Source organism: Schizosaccharomyces octosporus (genome assembly GCF_000150505.1).
Source record: "Schizosaccharomyces octosporus yFS286 unplaced genomic scaffold supercont6.2, whole genome shotgun sequence".
In the NCBI taxonomy this organism is placed as follows: Eukaryota; Fungi; Ascomycota; class Schizosaccharomycetes; order Schizosaccharomycetales; family Schizosaccharomycetaceae; genus Schizosaccharomyces; species Schizosaccharomyces octosporus.
The window spans coordinates 1,756,741-1,775,151 of NW_013185620.1; the positions used below are offsets into that span (position 1 = coordinate 1,756,741).

General features: G+C 37.5%; 11 protein-coding genes across 11 annotated transcripts; 3 read left to right on the forward strand and 8 right to left on the reverse strand.

Annotated features, from left to right (window-relative positions):
• Positions 1 to 8: 8 nt before the first annotated feature.
• On the forward strand, positions 9 to 1,355 carry SOCG_00217 (phrenate dehydratase). The gene is made up of 3 exons (XM_013162637.1): positions 9 to 425; positions 482 to 536; positions 581 to 1,355. The coding sequence occupies exons 1-3, from the start codon at positions 372 to 374 to the stop codon at positions 1,303 to 1,305; spliced, it is 834 nt and encodes a 277-aa protein (XP_013018091.1). The 5' UTR covers positions 9 to 371; the 3' UTR covers positions 1,306 to 1,355.
• SOCG_00218 (cell wall biosynthesis/cell cycle regulator) lies at positions 1,330 to 3,391 on the reverse strand. The gene has a single exon (XM_013162638.1). The coding sequence runs from the start codon at positions 3,036 to 3,038 to the stop codon at positions 1,590 to 1,592; it is 1,449 nt and encodes a 482-aa protein (XP_013018092.1). The 5' UTR covers positions 3,039 to 3,391; the 3' UTR covers positions 1,330 to 1,589.
• A 116-nt stretch (positions 3,392 to 3,507) lies between these two features.
• Positions 3,508 to 4,691, reverse strand: SOCG_00219 (60S ribosomal protein L10a). Its single transcript, XM_013162639.1, has 2 exons — positions 4,252 to 4,691; positions 3,508 to 3,924 (listed from the first exon to the last, which is right to left on the reverse strand). Exons 1-2 carry the CDS (start codon positions 4,637 to 4,639, stop codon positions 3,662 to 3,664), a joined length of 651 nt encoding a protein of 216 aa, XP_013018093.1. The 5' UTR covers positions 4,640 to 4,691; the 3' UTR covers positions 3,508 to 3,661.
• Positions 4,692 to 4,921: 230 nt separating this feature from the next.
• Positions 4,922 to 5,797, reverse strand: SOCG_00220 (rhomboid protease; the record flags this gene model as incomplete). Its single annotated transcript, XM_013162640.1, has 1 exon — positions 4,922 to 5,797. One exon carries the CDS (start codon positions 5,795 to 5,797, stop codon positions 4,922 to 4,924), a length of 876 nt encoding a protein of 291 aa, XP_013018094.1.
• A 717-nt stretch (positions 5,798 to 6,514) lies between these two features.
• On the forward strand, positions 6,515 to 8,213 carry SOCG_00221 (transcription factor TFIIIB complex subunit brf1). The gene is made up of 2 exons (XM_013162641.1): positions 6,515 to 6,655; positions 6,722 to 8,213. Exons 1-2 carry the CDS (start codon positions 6,591 to 6,593, stop codon positions 8,142 to 8,144), a joined length of 1,488 nt encoding a protein of 495 aa, XP_013018095.1. The 5' UTR covers positions 6,515 to 6,590; the 3' UTR covers positions 8,145 to 8,213.
• A 21-nt stretch (positions 8,214 to 8,234) lies between these two features.
• Positions 8,235 to 9,534, reverse strand: SOCG_00222 (verprolin). Its single transcript, XM_013162642.1, has 2 exons — positions 8,517 to 9,534; positions 8,235 to 8,463 (listed from the first exon to the last, which is right to left on the reverse strand). Exons 1-2 carry the CDS (start codon positions 9,271 to 9,273, stop codon positions 8,339 to 8,341), a joined length of 882 nt encoding a protein of 293 aa, XP_013018096.1. The 5' UTR covers positions 9,274 to 9,534; the 3' UTR covers positions 8,235 to 8,338.
• A 4-nt stretch (positions 9,535 to 9,538) lies between these two features.
• On the forward strand, positions 9,539 to 11,206 carry SOCG_00223 (RNA polymerase II associated Paf1 complex). Its single transcript, XM_013162643.1, has 2 exons — positions 9,539 to 9,843; positions 9,986 to 11,206. The coding sequence occupies exons 1-2, from the start codon at positions 9,632 to 9,634 to the stop codon at positions 11,034 to 11,036; spliced, it is 1,263 nt and encodes a 420-aa protein (XP_013018097.1). The 5' UTR covers positions 9,539 to 9,631; the 3' UTR covers positions 11,037 to 11,206.
• A 16-nt stretch (positions 11,207 to 11,222) lies between these two features.
• SOCG_00224 (uncharacterized protein) lies at positions 11,223 to 12,310 on the reverse strand. The gene has a single exon (XM_013162644.1). It carries the CDS (start codon positions 12,230 to 12,232, stop codon positions 11,378 to 11,380), a length of 855 nt encoding a protein of 284 aa, XP_013018098.1. The 5' UTR covers positions 12,233 to 12,310; the 3' UTR covers positions 11,223 to 11,377.
• Positions 12,311 to 12,794: 484 nt separating this feature from the next.
• On the reverse strand, positions 12,795 to 13,844 carry SOCG_00225 (mitotic-spindle disanchored Msd1; the record flags this gene model as incomplete). Its single annotated transcript, XM_013162645.1, has 1 exon — positions 12,795 to 13,844. One exon carries the CDS (start codon positions 13,842 to 13,844, stop codon positions 12,795 to 12,797), a length of 1,050 nt encoding a protein of 349 aa, XP_013018099.1.
• Positions 13,845 to 13,994: 150 nt separating this feature from the next.
• SOCG_00226 (pig-M) lies at positions 13,995 to 16,609 on the reverse strand. Its single transcript, XM_013162646.1, has 2 exons — positions 14,289 to 16,609; positions 13,995 to 14,249 (listed from the first exon to the last, which is right to left on the reverse strand). Exons 1-2 carry the CDS (start codon positions 16,527 to 16,529, stop codon positions 14,016 to 14,018), a joined length of 2,475 nt encoding a protein of 824 aa, XP_013018100.1. The 5' UTR covers positions 16,530 to 16,609; the 3' UTR covers positions 13,995 to 14,015.
• Positions 16,610 to 16,837: 228 nt separating this feature from the next.
• SOCG_00227 (F1-ATPase delta subunit) lies at positions 16,838 to 17,934 on the reverse strand. The gene has a single exon (XM_013162647.1). The coding sequence runs from the start codon at positions 17,628 to 17,630 to the stop codon at positions 17,127 to 17,129; it is 504 nt and encodes a 167-aa protein (XP_013018101.1). The 5' UTR covers positions 17,631 to 17,934; the 3' UTR covers positions 16,838 to 17,126.
• Positions 17,935 to 18,411: the final 477 nt, after the last annotated feature.

Consider the following 18,411-nt stretch of genomic DNA (forward strand, 5'->3'; position numbering starts at 1 on the left):
TTGTAAAACTACTTTCTCCTTTGTATGCGCAACTAAACAAAAAGTAAGTATTGTAATGTACTTAGTAAATATCAAACATCTTCATTTTTAAATAAAGGAACTATCCGAAAATTTTTCAAGTAGCAAAGATTTGACTAAGTCTTTAAATATTATCTCAGAACAGTTCACGTCTGTTTCACTGTAGTTGTTGATTTTGGAAATTTGACCTTTTGTTGATTGCAAACTATCTCATCAATATTTCTATAATACCAAAATTACATCGCATACCTCAAAAGTGTATTCTTAGTATATCCGATAAAAAAATAATTGGACATTGGTCCATTATTAGAAAGGAAGCCTATATATCAACGGAATCTATAATCTATAATAGTATGAACTCTGTTAAAGTTGGTTTTTTGGGACCGAAAGGAACATTTAGCAATCAAGTAAGTGTTAGCTATGGGCTTCGATATAAGATCATCTCTATTAACTAGTTGGAAAGGCAGCACTTTTAGCGAAACCTGATTGTGTCCATACTTCATTACCGACGCTAGCAGGTATGGCTTTGACAATGAACCAGTGTATTAACATTCTGAAACAGCTGTGGTAGAGGCGGTTAAATCACATCAAGTAAATTTGGGAGTCCTACCTATTGAAAACTCTACTAATGGATCTGTTGTTCCTGCTTACGACCTCTTAAAATATAAGAAAGACATAATAGTATTGGACGAGATTCTAGTACCTGTTCATCACTGTATTATTGGCCATTCTATAGACAAAGCTAATAGACTTTTGAGTCATCCTCAAGCTTTCGGACAATGTACAAAATGGATAAAGAACAACCTACCTAATGTTATTTCTGTTCCGGTTAATTCTACGAGTCATGCAGCAGAACTGGCATCCAATGATCAAACGGGCTCTAAACTAGCAATATCAAGCCAGTTTTGTGCAGATACATACAATTACAAAGTGCTGGTGAAAGATGTTGAAGATGATCCAAACAACTGCACCAGATTTTTTTTAATCGCTTCTCGAGTCTCCAGCACAATCCCAACTGTGCCCGAATGTACGAAAGAAAAAAAGACATTGTTACAGTTCACAATCTCTCATACAAAGAAACTTAATCATATCCTTCAAATACTTCTTCAAGAAAACGCGGTCTTTACAAATTTGGTTACTCGCCCTTCTTGTCATAATCCTTGGACATATGTCTATTTCATAGAATGCGTCGGTATGTCACAAGCACTTCTGCTACGAATTGAATCCGTTTGTGATGAATTCAGCTTTATGGGAAGTTACGAAAATAAAACTACAACAATAGCTTGAATCATCTGAAGTTTTTTATCAAAGTTAAGTATAAAAGTAATATTTGCAACGTAGAAAAAAGTAGATTGCAGTCATAAGTTAGATTTAAAAAGAAAGAAAAATTCAAACAAAAGGGTATTGGAATAAAAAGATAGCTTCAAAGTTATAGTCAAGAGGGTACATCAAAATAGATAGATAGACTTTATAATGATCTTTTGAAATGCACAACTAAGGGTCATTATAACAATAGTGAATACATGCCAAAGTTTAAGAATAAACACATGCAGTCTTTAAATATTTTTGAATTAATCTTCTTTTTGTTCATTAGAGACTTCTTGTTCCTCCTCCGTTGAAGCACTGTCCTTCTGAGATTCGTCGGAGCCACTTTGCTTTGCTTCTGAAGGAGATTTATTTTTGTCGTTTTCGTTAATTTTGGGTGAAGATTCTTCTTTGGCATCTTCAAAGGCTGGTTCCTTGCTGATTTCTTTGTCATCGGAAGCCGGCTTTGATGCCTTGCTATTCTTAGGAGCATCCATTAAGCCAAGATCTTCTTCCTCGGCTTCTTTCTTTAACAAGTGGTCATCATCCTTAGAATGACCATAAAGTGGAACGTCTTCCAACCCACTTTCCAAAACAGCAGTTGAAGAGCTCAAATCTTGGTCATTCGAACTTCCTTGGTCCTTCGGAGTGACAGAGTTATTCTTCGAGTCTTGTTTTCTAAGCTTTCTCTTTTCAGCTTTACGAGCTCTGTACTTCAATATATCAAGATAGGACCATTGTTCGCGAGGAGGACCGTAGATAAGACGCAAAGAATTATCATCCTCGTCGACTACCCATTTTCCATTCTCCATATCGTAAGCCACAATGGCTAAGAAGTCAGCCCAAGAACGAGCAATGACATATTTTGTATCTTGGTCGCGACCGAATAAAATGACCTGTCCCCAATGACCAGCGGGACCAGGAGCAAGGTCTACAGCGATATTATTACCGACGAAATCCTTGGCGAGTGGAATCCAACCAGGATGAGCATACACGCACTGGACAGCACCTGGTGGGAAAGATGATTGACGGGAAGCGACAGCCTGGTCAATCTTTCCAGCTATAGTGGCCTCGGCATAAGATTGAGCGACACGACGCCAAAGTTCGGATTCTTCTTCAATTTCCTCAATATCCAATAATGTAACACCAAATAAAATTCCGGTGAGTTGACCACCACGATCTTGGCCATCATGGATGTACATACTTTCACGAACGTCACGAGGCAGGGTGCACTCTAGTTCATACTCAAGACTGTCAACATCGGCAGCAGTACCGCCTGGGCATAATTGGCAGTACAACTCGTAGTAATTCTCTTCTGCCCATCGATCAATACGTCTCCAAGATTCGGAAACGGGAGCAGGCAAGTTAGCAGTTCCATTAGGGTTTATCTCTTGCATTTGAATTTCCATTGCATTGTTGGCAAGTTCGTTGGAGCGACTTCCTGGGACATAAGGAACCTTTGTGGGAGCTTGGGAGTTCGCGTTCGATAGATTGTGAGTAGAAGTACTTCTGCTGTCGCTCAACAGCCCAGTCTGACTAGCATTAACGCCAGTATACCCAGAGGTAGCAATGGACTGTAAGGGAGTAGGTAGTCTTGAATTTTTATCACGACGATTGGGGTTAAAGGCAGGGTCAGCGTGTCTATTGGATGTTGTCAACGACTGGAAAAAAGAAGTGACCGAATCGGCCACGGAAGAAAAAGCGTTCTTTGACATTTTTCAACTTGTACAGCAATAAATCAAAATAGCTAGAAAATACGTGTTTTAAAAACGAAGAGAAAGGGAATCAGCACAAAAAGAAGGTGGAGGGAAAGGAAAATTTTCTTTAGGAAACACAACGTATGCAATACGACGTAAAAGAAAGTTGAAGGTGCTTCCTAAATGTAATTACCTTTAAATAATACGTAAAATGAAATGATTTGGAAAATGTACCAGCAATACTGATTATTATGCAGTAATAAATCAGAGGTGCTCGGAGGAAGAGGGTAGAGTTATTACTAGTCCATGACAAAACAACTAATATTATGAGAACTCGAAAGGAAGCGTTCAAACGCGTTATATGGTGAAAAGTGAAGAAGATCTCAAGAACAACAATTTATTTGACATTAAACTGCAATTGACCAGACTGATTATCCATCTTGACTACAATTCCTCAGCATATCATAAAGACTTTTTGTCAATGGAGCTCAACTTCACTAACGAAATACATTATTACTCTAATAGTAGTACAATAAAAGACACTAGCAGAACAGTAGATTTCCTATAAATACAATATCCATCGCCTTCATATCCACGAAAATGTCATAAGAACTCCAAAACAATGACAAAAAGATTGTTGTTTAATATAAACGGTAGGGCTTACCCATCGTAGATTTGATGACCAAGGAACCAATGTTTTGCCATCCCTTCTTAAGCAAAGAAACCAAGAAGTTGATGGAAAGCATAACATTAGCAATTAGTTGATCTTCAGACATTTCGACATGTCCAACAGCAACACCCAAACAAAGAACCTTCTTAAGTTGAAATTTGATGGTAGACTTAACTTCAACAATCTTTCCATACAAATCATCATTGTGAGAAACGGGAGTAGGGAATTTACCGGCTATAGCCATCGAGTTAGTAAAAACTCTTCCTTGTCAATGCAATCATTGAAAGGTGGGGCCTGCGGTTTCCTACGCTCCTTTCAAACTCTACTACTAAGGGAGAATTTTCCTCTAGTGTTCTACATTTTATAGGAAAATTCTATATCCCTCGAGTCTACATTATGTTTCATAAACAGTACACAAACCACTAGCGTACTGTGGATTGTAGTTCCATCCGAACATTTCATGCTACAAGTTTTACAAGGAGAACGTAAGCAATGAAGAAGAAGACGTGCATAAAACCCGTCTTTTGCTTCTTCATCAACCGTTAGCTTCACATCACTTACCTTTAGATAAACCAGGACCTAACAAACGAGGGATTTGTTTGATGAGGACATCAGAAGCAACAAAAGCATCGTATTTTTTAGCCAACTTCTTAACAAGTTTCTTGTTCTTGTTGAGTTTCTTCAAATCATCAACGGACATAGCATCAACACCGCCATGCTTAGCACGGTCCAAATCGTGGGCATCACCAAGAATACAGAGAGCCATGTTAGGTCGGGGAACATTGGGTAACTTGATGGTACCAGAGAAACGCTTATCACGTTGAGGGTCGTAGTTCTTCAAACCAATTTGAAGCTCCACGGTCTCAGTGAAGTGACGCTTCTTTTGTTCGGAACCCTTTAAAATTCCATCAATGTTGGTACGAATGTTGGCAACCGATACCTTCGACATTTTCAAATTTTCCTAGGTGTTGTTCACGTTTGAAACAAAAAGTCAATTATCGCTGTAAGAATGTCGGATTCGTCTTGTGACTGTTTTCTATGTTTAACGATAAACGTTCTAAATCGTTAATGTCATTTTTGTGTCATTTAACGTGAATAATCTAAGTAAATAAATAAATAAATTCAGTAGTTATGCTAAACATATAGTTCTGACTCTTGAAAAAAAATCCAGTGTAAGTTTGTCAATTGCTAATTTAAGACATAAAAAAATAATTAGTCATTCACAAATTTTTTAAAAGGATATAACTTTAGAAAAGGAGTGTCTAGAAGAAGGGGGTGGACGAGGATGGACTGAGCGATTATAAGCAGAGTAACCATACTTTGCGTAAATCCAACCAAAAACGCCTCCTCCTAAATGAGCTGCATGATCAAAAAAGGTGTATTGGGCAAATCTTCTAGAAACAAGGCCCCACGTATCAAAGGCCATTAAACCCAGCAGTGCTACACCAATTTTGATAGGAATAAAAGGGAGGAAAATAATGGAGACAGAAGCATTTGGGAAAAAATATGCTGTGGCAGCAGCAATAGCGTATACGGCTCCACTAGCACCTAGGGATCCTGGGTGCGCCCTAACGCCGTAGCGAAAACGATTATGGAGTAACGAAGCTAAGTTAGAGAACAGTATTGACGAAGTATAGAATGCAATAAATTGATTTTTTCCAAAAACATCAAGGATTGCTGGAGCAAAAGAATAGAAGGCCATCATATTGAAAAGTAGATGCCAACCCGATTGATGGCTAAACGCGGATACAATAATAGAGGGTAAGTTTACGAAAGTTGGGTTCATTACAGCGTATTTTTCAAGGGCTCTGTGAAATGCAGGGATTCTCCATAAAGCGAATATACCCACGTTTATACCTATAATTGAATAAATGACGCTTCGATTTGATCTACGATCAATAAGACTTCGTGAACTCCATGCACTGGGCTGTTTTTGCTTGTCCAAGTATTGCGCTACGTAAAAGGTAGCTGATCCTGTTCCAACTGCAAAAGTTATTGGTTTCCACAAAGGCGTCGGTCGAACATTTTCTATTCTTATCCAAGGCCTGTAGTAAAATCGTTTTTGACCAAAGGTACGAAAAAATTTCTGAGAAAAAGAAGAATTCATTATTCCTAACCTATTAATGAATCCAATTCTTTAGAGTTTTACCTTGAATATGTTGAGCGTATATGGAAAGAGGTAAAGGGTAAAGTTGAAGACCAACATAAGCACTGACAAGACTGTCGTATAGATAAAATAATGAAGTTCATTTATTATCCATTTCTAAACTTATTTTTCCAATAAATAGAAGTTGAACCCGGGTACATCTAAGTACACCCAGAAGAACCGGATATACAATGCATCATGAACAAAGCTATTCAAGGCGAAGGACGAGAACAAGGCGAATTTTCTCCTAGATTAGAAAATACCTTGAACTTGTTTATACTGTAATTAACTAATTATATGCATTCACGTCTTGTCTTTGTTTACTGATCAAAATAAAGTATTATCCTGCAAACATCAATCAGAAAATTTTTAAATAAATGTTATAACGTAAATTACATACAATTGATTTATTGTACTTTCCTAATCCGTGTCATAGCAATTACTAGATTTTAAGGCGCATATTATTTCTAATACAACTTACCTACCTGTTGCCATTTAATAATTGAGACCAATTGATAAATTTATAAAATAAAAAGTTTAAAAGGTTTTTTTTGTTGTAACAATTTACTTGCATTTCTGCATTTCTGTATTATTTATTATTTATTATTTATTTTTATTTTTTTCTTTCACAGCGTTTGTTTGTTTTTAAAACCCCCACATATATACGAGGTGGCGGTACCGTATGTTTCTAAGAGAAATGTACTAGACATTTGCCTCGACATCGATGGGTTTCACATGCCTCTAGTTATCCAAAATGGGATGCCCGAGTTGTGGATCGACGGCATTTGAATCTGATGTTGCATCAGGAAATACATACTGGTAAGAGAATAAGCAAAAATATGAACGGTTTTTGTGAGCAGAAACTAACAATGAAAATAATTATAGTTTAGAGTGCGGTGTTGTGGTCGAGCAAAATGCAATTGTATCAGAGGTGACCTTTGGTGAAGCCTCAAGTGGTGCAGCCGTAGTGCAAGGTTCTCTTGTCAGTCATGATCAAACGCATGCTAGACCTATGGGAGGTCCGTTTCGAAATCAAAGCTCCTTGGAATCCAGAGAAATGACCATTGCAAATGGACGACGTCGTATCTCTGCTTTAGCAATCGCATTGAAATTGAACGAACGACACGTTGAGGCTGCCGTTCGTTACTTTACTCTTGCAATTAACAATAATTTTATCAAAGGCCGCCGGTCGCAATACGTGGTAGCGTCGTGTCTGTACATTGTTTGCCGTTATTCTAAAACGTCCCACATGCTTATTGACTTCTCCGATATGTTACAAATTAATGTCTTCAAACTTGGTTCCACCTTTTTAAAACTCTGTCGTACCTTAGAAATTACACTACCCTTGCTAGACCCTTCTTTGTATATTAGTCGATTTGCTGCTCTTTTAGAATTTGGTCCGGAAACTTCGCGAGTTGCTAACGACGCAATTCGTCTTGTTGCACGTATGAATCGGGATTGGATGCAAATCGGTCGTCGTCCTGCTGGTATTTGCGGCGCTTGTCTATTAATCGCTGCCCGTATGAACAATTTTAGAAGAAGTGTTCGTGAGATTGTGCACGTGGTAAAGGTTGCAGATATCACTATCCAGAAACGTCTTGATGAATTTCGTATTACTGAGAGTGGTGATTTATCAATTGCTGATTTTCGCAGTATATGGCTTGAGGGTCAATCAGATCCCCCGAGTTTTGCAAAAAATCAAAAGACCAGTGCCGATCCTTTAGATGCAGTATCGTCCTCGCCCCCTATAAAAGATTCACCGTCCCAACTAGAAAAACAAGATGTGCCGAATACACAGCCACGGGAGCCTTCTCCTGTTTTGAAATCCGAAGAACTATCACAAAACGTCAAGATAGACTCTCAAGAACAGCAATCTCAACTGTTGGAGGAATCACGGAATATTCGAAAAGAGGTTTCTGAAACTTTAAAACAGGAGGATTTAAAGAAGCTTTCTTCCCAATTAAATGTCAAGTTGAACGAGGATGAGATTGGTTTAGGAGATGTAGATGATGACGAAATACAAGAAATACTTCTCGATAAAGAAGAGGTAGAAACAAAAACTCAAGTTTGGATGGAATTAAATAAAGAGTATCTAGCTGAAGAAGAAGCAAAAAATCTGAAAATACAGGAAGATTTGAAGAAAGGAATTGTGAAACAACCTCGCAAACGACGAAAATATCGTCCCAAGGATAGCACCAGTGATGGACTTGCCAATACTCCTGCCGAAAGTGCAAAAGAGATGATGCAACAAAGAACATTTTCAAAGAAAATTAATTATGAAGCACTTGACATGTTATTTAACGAATAGGTATATTGCATTTTTGTAGTTTAGGAAGTTATCATTATGGGTTTAATATTTAATTTTAATTTTTCTGGATCGTTTATCTATCAAAACAAGTAAAACAAGAGTATGTAACTTTCTCAATTTATTCGTAAAGAACGACTTCTGTCTATAGTAATAACAATCATAAATACATCACTACTCTAAGCGCTGTAGTATCCTCAATCAAGTCTAAGGGGGACCGTCGATCCAGTACTTCCCCGATAAATTTTTGGACCTCCTCTGAATCGTCGTGGTTGAGGGAGATAACTATCATCTTTGAATTGAAACCTTCCATGATCATCAACTATATAACTATTAGCAAGCTGCAAAAAAAATCTCTTTCAAAAAACGGCATACCTTTATCTGAACGATGTTGTAAAGTGTAAGATGAAGCAGGAATTGGTGATGAAGGAGGATGACTTGGAGGGGGAGGAGGAGGAGGAAGGGTTTGTGAATTTCCCGAAGAAACCCTTGAACTCATAGGTATATGTGAGCCTAGCGGTGGTGCTGACTGTGGAGGCAATGGAGGAGCTTTAGATGGTGCAGACGGAATTGGAGGAGGTGGAGAAGAAGGTACTTTGGTAGGACTAGGCGAACGCGAAATTTTCTGAGGCAGGGAAGTAGGAACGCGAGGAGCAGGAGCGGAGGGAATTGAAGGTGCAGAAGGAGGTATAGGGGGTGCAGAAGAGACAGGTGGAGGAGGGGGAGAAGACACGGGTGTAGATGATTTTGAAGGCTGTGGTGGAGACGCGGCGGAAGAAGCATTTCCAACCTTTCGAAGTTTTGGCATTCCTTGTGAGAAGAGACCACCTAATTTAGGAGCACTAGCAGGAATAGGAGGTTCATTTGTTCCAGCGGAGCCAGAAGTAGGCATAGGGACTGGAGGTGCACCCGATGGTTTGGTAGAACGACCACCTGCTTTTGAAGCGTCCCCAACAACACCACCACCGCCAACAATAGGAGCTGATCGATCATTTGTTTGCGCCTTTTTTAGCTTCGTCCCTTTCTGAATTGAATTAAGTAAGGCAGACCGATCTTTGGTTACGGGAGGAGGAGCGGGTGCGGCCGCAGCAGGTGCTGGTGCTGGAGGGGGAGGAGGAGGAGCGGGAGGCATTTACAAAATTGTTAGTTAAATTCAGTCTAAATCCAAGAAATAATAAAGTGTCCCGCGTCTGTTTGGTTAACAAACAACAGTAAACGCTAAGGAATATCTCCAATATCTAATAAGCTATAAAACTCCTTTTTTTTGGATAATTAATACTTAATTAGAAATTAGTAAAACGGTTTTCTGTTAGTATAGTATTGGAAATTGGCATCTACAGTGGAACGAAATTGTATCGATATCATGAAAAGTAGCATTGTTACTTTCTTACTGTGCATGCAAGCGTACCAAACTTGGACCTTTGCCAAAACCACGGTGTTTTTTATAATTTTGGTTGTAATTTCACTAAAATATTACAAAATTAGGTCTTATGTCTGATCCCGAAGTGAATTCTTCGAAAGAAGAAAATGAAGATCTGTTTGGGGGAAGCGACGATGAGAGTTTCACAAAAGACGATGTTGACACGGTGAAGAATGAGTCCAATAACGAAAACTTGAATGAAAACGAGGAATTGAAAGACAATCAGAGTGATCAAGGACTCTTTTCTGATGAAGAAGGAAATCAGGAGAGTCCGGAGAAAAGGTAAGTAAATGCTATTAGAGAAGAAAAAAGCTTTTTATCTTTACTTTAATGAACATTTTTTGAGAAAGCGCTGATTAGCAATTTTCGATCCTTCAAATATACAATGTCTGGCAAGTAGGAAAATGCTAACTTACATATACAGCGCGCCTGTCAAAAAGATCCTGGAATCTGAGGTACCCAACTTTTCTTCTCCTGCTCCATTAGATTCAAAAGCATTCCATGCTCGCATACCCAACTTTATGTCAGTAGAGCATACTCCATTTGACTCTGAAAAATACGCCGTTGAGGCTGAAGCAGACGAGACGTTATTAGCACACGATGTACAATGGGGTCAACGTGTAAAACACAAGGTGGATAATACGATCAGATGGCGTTTTGATAAATCGGGTAAACCAGAGTCCAATAGTCAGGTAGTTCAATGGTCGGATGGTTCTTATTCACTGCGCATTGGTCACGACATCTACGATGCCCAGTCAAAGCTGATTACTCAACCCACATTCCTTACTACTTCTCATGAAGCTCAACATCTCCTTCGTGCCCAGGCGGCTCTCAAAAGAAGTTTTAACTTTCTTCCTTCTGCCATCAGTACAGCTACTACATCCAAGCTTCCTTCTATGCGAATGAGAGGTCCTCCACTTGTTAATAGAGGCGTTCAAGAAATTGTTACCGAGAAAGATCCTGAACTGCTTAAACGTGAGGCCGAAAAATTTGAAGAAGAACGGAATCGTGCCCGGCGGCGTCTCGAGAAAAGAAAATATCTTAATAATTACAAAAACGGGATGGAAGAAGAAGAAGAAGATTTCACTTCATTCGTTGGTCCTCGTGGTGTCTATTCTCAAAGAGACGAATCAGCTGAACAAGACCGAATGGATCGACTGAAACGGATTAAACAAGAGGGAGCTGGAGAATATTACAACGAAGAAGAAAACTATGAAGACGAAGAAGATGAAGGTGCTCTTGATGATTTTATTGAAGACGAGGAAGAAGAAGAGGATGAGGAGCCGGTCAATCAATCTAGACACTCTCCTTCAAAGAAATCTGCAAGCCCTGAAAGTGAAGCAGATGAAAGAGAAAGTAGGTCACCAGATAAGAAACAAGAAGCACTAAATGATGCTGATAATGAGTCAGGTGAAGCGGATAATACCGGGCAGCGTAGACCACGACGCCGTATTATTGAAAGTGATAGTGAATGATCACTTTCATTATTAAAAAGAATAAAAGAAAAGTTCATTGGGAATTATACATATTTCCATCTCTGTTCCTAATTGATCTTTTTTTAATTTACCTTCTGAAAAATATTTCATAAGTTTAGATTCAAAGATAATAATAATAGAAAGAAAGCAAACATTTATTATTTCATATATGTAGAAATGTTGATTAAAATCTCAGTTTCTAAAAATTAAGTCTATGCAGAATTAGTACAATCAGACGAACGTTCATAAGCTTCTAGTCCAAATTGATCACAACTGAGAAAAATTACATTATAAGATCATTAATCTATTATAAATCTCATGGGTAGCAAGGAGAAGGATATTCACCAGAGTGTATCGTATCTCGGAGCGCTGGAAGAGGAACCAGCTTGGCCAACTGCTACGAAGGAAGAGGGAGAAAACCTGTTTGGACTAGCTACTTTGGACCGTTTCATATTCATTTCTAATTCGTTTCTGTGGGCTGCTAATTTTTTTCGCTGCTCAAGATCAGCGATTTCTTGCAACTCTCTAAATTTTTCTTTTCGTTGTTGATTTTGACGTTGCTTTTTCGTCTGGGGCACTGAAGTCGATATCGACTTTCTTCCATTTTTAGATTTAGAGACGACTTGAAAGCCATCATCAAAATCATCATCATTATTCCAAGAATCCGAAGAGCGGATTTGCAACACCTTTACATTTTCCTTTGATTTTGGTGTATCGGAATATGAATTATCAAAATTTTCCGGATGTTCATTTTGTTTTACCGGGTTCGCTGAAACTACCGGAGTAGAGCTGATGTTCTGGTCATTCTGAAGATCATCATTCTTCGAAGCATTCCCTTTTCCTTTAGCAATTTGATGTTTGCGCGGAGGACTAGAAAGGGTTTCTTCTTTCTTTCCACCATTATAAGCAGTTTTAGTCGGCTTTTTAGATTCCGTTTTCACTCTTTCTGATGGCAAACTGGTTGGCTTTTCAAGATCAACCTTCTTTTGACTTTCGTCAGCCTTTACCAACTCTTCTTCTTTCGAAGTAATCTTGGAGGTCTTCTTTTTCTTTTTATTGACTTTAGCATTCTTACGGGACTTCAATTCATTCTTTCCATTAGATGGCTTTTTAGATTTCTCAGTGATCTTTTGGTAGAGGTAATAAGATCCTCCTAATAAAATTCCCCATTGAATAAAAGCTGCAGTATAGCCCATTGCTTTTTATTTTGATTCCAATTCGTGGAGTTGAAGTTGGAAAAGTGCCGTGCTCTTGGTAGGTGGATTGGAGTGATTAGGTCCTATCTGAGTCAATCAAAAACAATCGGAATCCGCCCGGAAAGTCTTCAGCGAAATGAAAAAATGTTGAAGTATATTAATAAAGAAAATATTGAGTTCATAAATTCTTCTTTCTATAAACTCAGAGTCAATGGTTCAGAAGACATCACACAATCATACAATGCTTGGTGGCTCTAGTACATTTTTATTTAGTTAGTTAATCTGGAAGTATATATTAATGCTGTACACTAAAAGAGTATATTAACTCTGAGACACTAAACATGCTGATTATGAATGTCAAAAATAGTTCCTCTTGGTGCAAGCTCGTCGTACCACATGAAAACTGTCTTTGAAAAAGAGACTTATATAAATATAAATGATAGCTTGAGATCCGTGTACAAGCGATGCTCTGATCTAGTCTATTTGAGTATTATACATGTTAACAACTTTGGGATAATGATATCATTTGGAGAACATGAAAAAGGAATTATAATTACACAAATTATGGGATAGTCCTTTTTTCCAGTAAATCTGCTTTTTGTCCTTTATTTATGGGCTGCTTGTAATCCAGTTGGCCAGAAATAAGTGCATAGCCATGGGCCAAACCATCAATTAGTTTCTTATTCTCTTCTTCTAGATTTTTAGTATACTTCATCGAATTCTCCAGTTCGACCGTTAATGATTCCAAGTCCCGTACGGACACGTATTTTTCCTGATTTAACACTTCTGCAACAAGCCGGATCAGGTTTTGCAGCTTTGCGTCCAAAACAACAGCGTTTTGTTCAAAGCATGTTATAAGTGAATCCGGGTATGATTTATAAAGAGGACGAAGTAGAGTTTCTAAGGACGTAACACTATCATTTAAACATCTTTGGAGCTTGTGGTTTTGATTTTTAATATTTTGCAAGAATAAGGAAACCCCTAAATAATCTTCATGCTCTGAGACTTTTTTTAGCTCATGTTCCTCAGTGTCGTGGGTTTCCGGTAAAATAGGAGCATTTACATGCGATTTCTGGGGTTCCTTAATAATCAAAGAACAATAAGAATTGTTTCCTTTTCGTCGTTTTATTGAATCATAGTTTCCTCGCAATGATTCCATCTGTTGCTCACGTTTCTTGAGTGACATTGATAATTCTGCTTTCATAGCTGCTTCTATGTGCTTTTTTTTGTCTAGTGCATTCATTATATCCTTATTTTCTTTCCTCAATTTTTTGTTTTCCTTTTCCAACATAAGTATTCTATCCTCTCGAGCCTGTCTCTCGTTAAGACTCTTGTCTAAATTTCGTTGCAATTGTTTTGATAACTCCAAATTTTTCACAGATTCAATGGAATCATTTTGAATTCTTTCTAATAGATTTTCCTTTTCTTGAACATCAGCTTCATTTCTCCTCAGCAATTGATACAAAACGTTCACAATTCGACATTTATCTTTCACGTCGTCAGAAAAGTGCACTTTCTCGTTTTGCAAAATTCCCTTATCTTTTAGTTTGTAATTAACATACTGAATTGATTCCTTTAAATTTGTTGAATCGCAAAACACATTCGTAGCCATATCGTATATGAGAGCGTCGTTTACATTGCTTTGTAGCTATGCGACAAAAAGTGTCGCTTCAGTGATATAGAAAATAAGAAGACAATTCAAAAAGCATAAAAAAAAATAAAAAAATAAATAATTATAATAAAATATAGGTATTCATTAAAACTAAATAATTGCAATGAATTCTTATAAACATTCCAATATCGTCTTCAGGATGTAAACGTTTGCAACGAAAAAGAATAAACCAGATAGCCATAATTCAATAAACACGGAATTTCCAAGCATTTCCAAACGATAAGCGTTAAGAAGCCATAGCGCCTGACCAAGTATCCAGAGAATCAGACAAATCAAACCCTTTTTGCTAATAAGTTTCGATTTTGGTAAAATTAAGGGAAGAAATATCAGATACCAGAGGAAATACTAAAATTGTTAGCTATAAGAATGACAAGATAAACTTACTTGACTAGTGCAAACTTTGTTAAAGGTTACGAAAGCAAATGTCTGTGCGAAAAGTGTACCAGCAAGAGTTTGTGTGGAATATACAGCAGCAATCAAGACACATAGAGAAATTTGTGGAAAAAATGCAAGAAAAGATGAAAGCTTCTGCTTAGAAGCTGACTCATAATAAAGGCTCAAATGATGAGCTGAAAAGTTATGCCTATGATCTGTTCGTCCAAGATGATATATATAAGTATGCTCCAGAAATGGCTTCCCATAAATGACATACATCAAAATATTACACAAGGTGAAGGCTAAAAGAGACCCAATTAATATCTTGAATTGATTGACAGAAACAGAACTTGCAACCTTTTTTACGACTGGTCCTTGCTTAAATGGATTTGCGTAGTAAAAGAGAAAAGCGATTCCATAGATAAATGGATAAATTTTAAAGTGTACCGAAAACCCAAGCAAGAACCCTGCTAGCCATACATGTTCTCGTTCTATAAGTAAGATGAGTGCAACACTCAAGACACCTAAAATTGCTTCGCAATTTCCTCTTGTGCTAATAACGGCGACGAGTGGATTAAGTATCCAAAAGGAAGCATACAGCAGTGACTTATCTAAAGAATGTTTACGTTTTAAAATTTTGATTATAATCCAACCCGCCAGTATGTCGCAGATGGAAAACATATATTTTCCCCAAGATGGAAAACCATATTGAGTTGGCAACAAGAAAATGGCCAAAAGAGGGGTATATCGATATGTGTCCCTCATGTAAGGTGACTCGCCCAAAGAAACGTATCTTGCAGCATCCGTGAAAACAAAATAGTCAACGTCGGTGTATTTAAGTGCAGATTTATTATCATGCCAGTTTCCGTATTTGATTAGAATAACCCGTATTAGAAATCCAGTCATTAAAAGAAACGTTGACTTAGACGGACGATAAACATGGAAGTAATAAGGTATAGAAAATCGATGAGAAATAGCGTCCTTAATGGGCATTCTACCTTGATCATGACGAGGACCCGTTGAAAGAGAGAAAACGTAACACAAAAGAGCTTCTCGCAAATTCGGGGATAAAGAATCCAGAGCATTTATTTCAGATAATGAAAACGAGTCTTCAGGTATTTCAGAGGAGGATAAACGTAAAAGTGCACATCGATGGGCGGCGGAATGTAAGTGCTTTCTGTCGCCTTCTGTAGTATTAGCTTCATTCGACCATTCAAGAAGCGAATCGAAAACTCCCCTTGTAAAAAAGAATGAAGCATTTTTATAGTCTAAACGTTTCATTGAAGATACTCCTTTCATTAGTTGTGCTTCTGTTTCAGAAGATATATGGGAATTCTTTAGATCATTGTCTTTTGCTTTTGGTTTTGACTCTCTAACATCTATTCGGCTATTTTCTTTTGAATGTTGACCGTGAAAACACTTCAGTAGCCAGGAGCACAGAAAAGCTAACCGCAGTTGTAGGAAGGGTTCCAAATGCATAGAAGCAGTATATTCATAATCGAGAGAATATTCTTCACATATAGTCCTTACACTTTTAGATGGAGCATGAAGGGAACCTAAAATAGCCGACTCTTCGTTATTTTGCTTCAAGAAATCAGAAACTTCGAACGCAGTAACGCTACATATCCCTTGAAACATATGCACTGAAAAAAGTGCTATAGAAAAGTAATTATAATTTTGAAAATTGGAAACTGTGAGTAAAAACTTCGACTTCTGCGTCTGTACAAACATAGCATAAATTGAACATAAAATTATGCATTTGGACGTAGCAAATATAGGTGCGATAATCCGAAAGCAAAGAAGGAAAGAAATAAGAGAGCACATAAAAAACATAATACTTCCCCAAGGAAGAAGCGAAGAATCTAATGCGGAAGCACCCAGAGCGATACATGCCAATCCAATCGTCAAGTAAATGAACCGTGTAGTGGAGGCATATCTTTGAGCAGCGTAATAATTCTTTCGTTTTATAAAAATATAGACAGATGAAGTGACTAATAAGTGTGCAAACTGGTTAAGGAATTCTTCCACCGGCACACGAGCAATCGTAAACAGTGTTTCCTGAGGTTCAATTGATATCAATTTCAGATGAAAAAAAAACGAGATTATAGCCGTGTAATAGAAAGAAAGGTACAAACATGTGAGCCATTGCTGCCTCCATTTGTTGAGCAACCAGCTTGGTCGAAACGCAAGTGCGATTCCAAGCAGAGGAAACAAGTAACAGTATACAAAGACCTTTAGATACGTATCCATCCAGATTCTATAGTGTTAGGTCTCAGGACAATCGTCCATTCATATGTGCCCTTGTAAACAAATACTTTGAATGATTTAGTAAGTTTGTTTTGATTTAATACTGAACAAACTTTAGTATACTCTATATCTTAGATAACAATCGTGCTACGACTCGGTGCAATCGTTTACTGTACTGGAGTGGTAAAGTTTGACATGCTGGATTCACAAATTTTCGACGAAGAATGGTATAATTCTGTTTTCGCTTGTTTATTGAGTAGGACAAGACGAAGAAAAAAGAAAGTCGAAATAATACAATTAAGCGAAAAAATTACCTTACAAAGGGATATTCCCATTCAAGACTATTTTGAAAGACTTTCCTTATTTAGATGGGAAAACCTAGGTGTTGATATATTATTCATAGACTATAAGTCATAATCAATGAGAAGGGAGCTAGTTAAAAAAAAGTAAAAAGATAGAATAAGGTTGTAAGCTATAACCCAGAGACGAGAGTTCATAAACTCTTTATAACCAAACAAATCAATTATAAGTGCCTCTGTGCTTACATGTTTTCTCACAATAGCGATGACTTAAAAGAGAAGGTTATTCATGGGCAAAAATTTATTTTAAAGCACCAGAAAGGGTTTCCAAAACTCCTACGCGAATCGAAGCTTCAGCAGCAACCTTTTCATCCGAGGAGGCAGCTTCAGCTCTGTACTTCTCGAGCAATTGAGTAACGACAGAAGAAGAAAAGTCCTCCAACTTAAAGGCTTCGGGGGAAGTTACAGAAAGCTCATTCGAGGGTTGTTGGACGGCAAAACCACCAGAAACGAAGTACTTGGAAACAGCGTTAGATTCATCCGTAATCTGGATAACACCAGGACGCAAACATTGCACCATGGGTACGTGATCTTTTAAAACACCCATTTCACCATCCTCAGTGGGAAGATCGACCTGAGTCACAGGTACCTTGTCAAAGACGGTTCGGTAGGGCAAAGCCATGGACAGAATCAACTTTTCATTTTTTTGAGCAGCTTGAGCATATCCTCTACGAGGAATTGCAGCAAATTTAAAGAAACTTGGAGAAAATGGAACCCGACGGAAAGTGTTCATCAAAGGAAGCATACTGAAGAGTGTTTGGTAGAAGGGAAGTTGTTTGACGGGTCCACCAACAACCCATGAATTTAGAAATTAGAAATGAAGAACAAAAGAACTCCAATTACTTTCTTTTTATTATTTAGTTTGTAAAGAAAAATAAAAAAGGAAATTTTTGAAAGTATCTTTTGTATGATAGCACAATGGTATAACTTTTTTCTTTCTAGAACTTTGTGGGAGTAGAATAGCTTTTTTTATATATTAAATTTTTTCTCTTTGATGATCCATAAGATATTTTTTGATTTAATGGCTCAGCATAAAATATGAACTGCCAATGCATATGTATTAAAATAAACGCGCCCGACTCTAGAAAGTACCTACAACAATGAAATTACACAAAGTTTAACTAGTTTAAATTAATTGTATTTTATTCTTATTTACTTTTTTCAACGTCCTAGTCTTTAGTATTCCAACATATGCTAGTCCGGTAAAAAATATATCTCAATACCTTAAGTGATCGAAGAAAGTCTGAGAATTGTCGCGATGACAAACAATTAAAGGAAAATTCTTTCCTTTTGATATACTCCCAGCTCTTGCCAGGATTTTTGGACATTATGTGTTCGAAGATATGACAAGTGCAATCCTTATAGAACCACATGAAAGTTGGAGCTCTGGGCAATTTTAGTAATCATCATACTGAGGAATGCTAGGTAATGGAAGACGTGTTGTGTTGTCTGGTTTCTCAATCAGGATTCACATTCTGATATTTCATATATGCTTATGAAGTCTGCCTAAGGAGAATCATATAAGA

Bases quoted from the DNA above. Each gene is read 5' to 3' on its own strand.
- SOCG_00217 (XM_013162637.1), top strand. From the start codon at position 372: ATGAACTCTGTTAAAGTTGGTTTTTTGGGACCGAAAGGAACATTTAGC. The intron at 426-481 runs GTAAGTGTTAGC...CTAGTTGGAAAG, and splicing joins AAGGAACATTTAGCAATCAA to GCAGCACTTTTAGCGAAACC. The intron at 537-580 runs GTATGGCTTTGA...ATTCTGAAACAG, and splicing joins TTCATTACCGACGCTAGCAG to CTGTGGTAGAGGCGGTTAAA.
- SOCG_00218 (XM_013162638.1), bottom strand. From the start codon at position 3,038: ATGTCAAAGAACGCTTTTTCTTCCGTGGCCGATTCGGTCACTTCTTTT.
- SOCG_00219 (XM_013162639.1), bottom strand. From the start codon at position 4,639: ATGTCGAAGGTATCGGTTGCCAACATTCGTACCAACATTGATGGAATT. The intron at 3,925-4,251 runs GTAAGTGATGTG...CGATGGCTATAG, and splicing joins AGGTCCTGGTTTATCTAAAG to CCGGTAAATTCCCTACTCCC.
- SOCG_00221 (XM_013162641.1), top strand. From the start codon at position 6,591: ATGGGATGCCCGAGTTGTGGATCGACGGCATTTGAATCTGATGTTGCA. The intron at 6,656-6,721 runs GTAAGAGAATAA...AAATAATTATAG, and splicing joins GCATCAGGAAATACATACTG to TTTAGAGTGCGGTGTTGTGG.
- SOCG_00222 (XM_013162642.1), bottom strand. From the start codon at position 9,273: ATGCCTCCCGCTCCTCCTCCTCCCCCTCCAGCACCAGCACCTGCTGCG. The intron at 8,464-8,516 runs GTATGCCGTTTT...ATAGTTATATAG, and splicing joins ACAACATCGTTCAGATAAAG to TTGATGATCATGGAAGGTTT.
- SOCG_00223 (XM_013162643.1), top strand. From the start codon at position 9,632: ATGTCTGATCCCGAAGTGAATTCTTCGAAAGAAGAAAATGAAGATCTG. The intron at 9,844-9,985 runs GTAAGTAAATGC...TTACATATACAG, and splicing joins CAGGAGAGTCCGGAGAAAAG to CGCGCCTGTCAAAAAGATCC.
- SOCG_00224 (XM_013162644.1), bottom strand. From the start codon at position 12,232: ATGGGCTATACTGCAGCTTTTATTCAATGGGGAATTTTATTAGGAGGA.
- SOCG_00226 (XM_013162646.1), bottom strand. From the start codon at position 16,529: ATGGATACGTATCTAAAGGTCTTTGTATACTGTTACTTGTTTCCTCTG. The intron at 14,250-14,288 runs GTAAGTTTATCT...TAACAATTTTAG, and splicing joins ACAAAGTTTGCACTAGTCAA to TATTTCCTCTGGTATCTGAT.
- SOCG_00227 (XM_013162647.1), bottom strand. From the start codon at position 17,630: ATGCTTCCTTTGATGAACACTTTCCGTCGGGTTCCATTTTCTCCAAGT.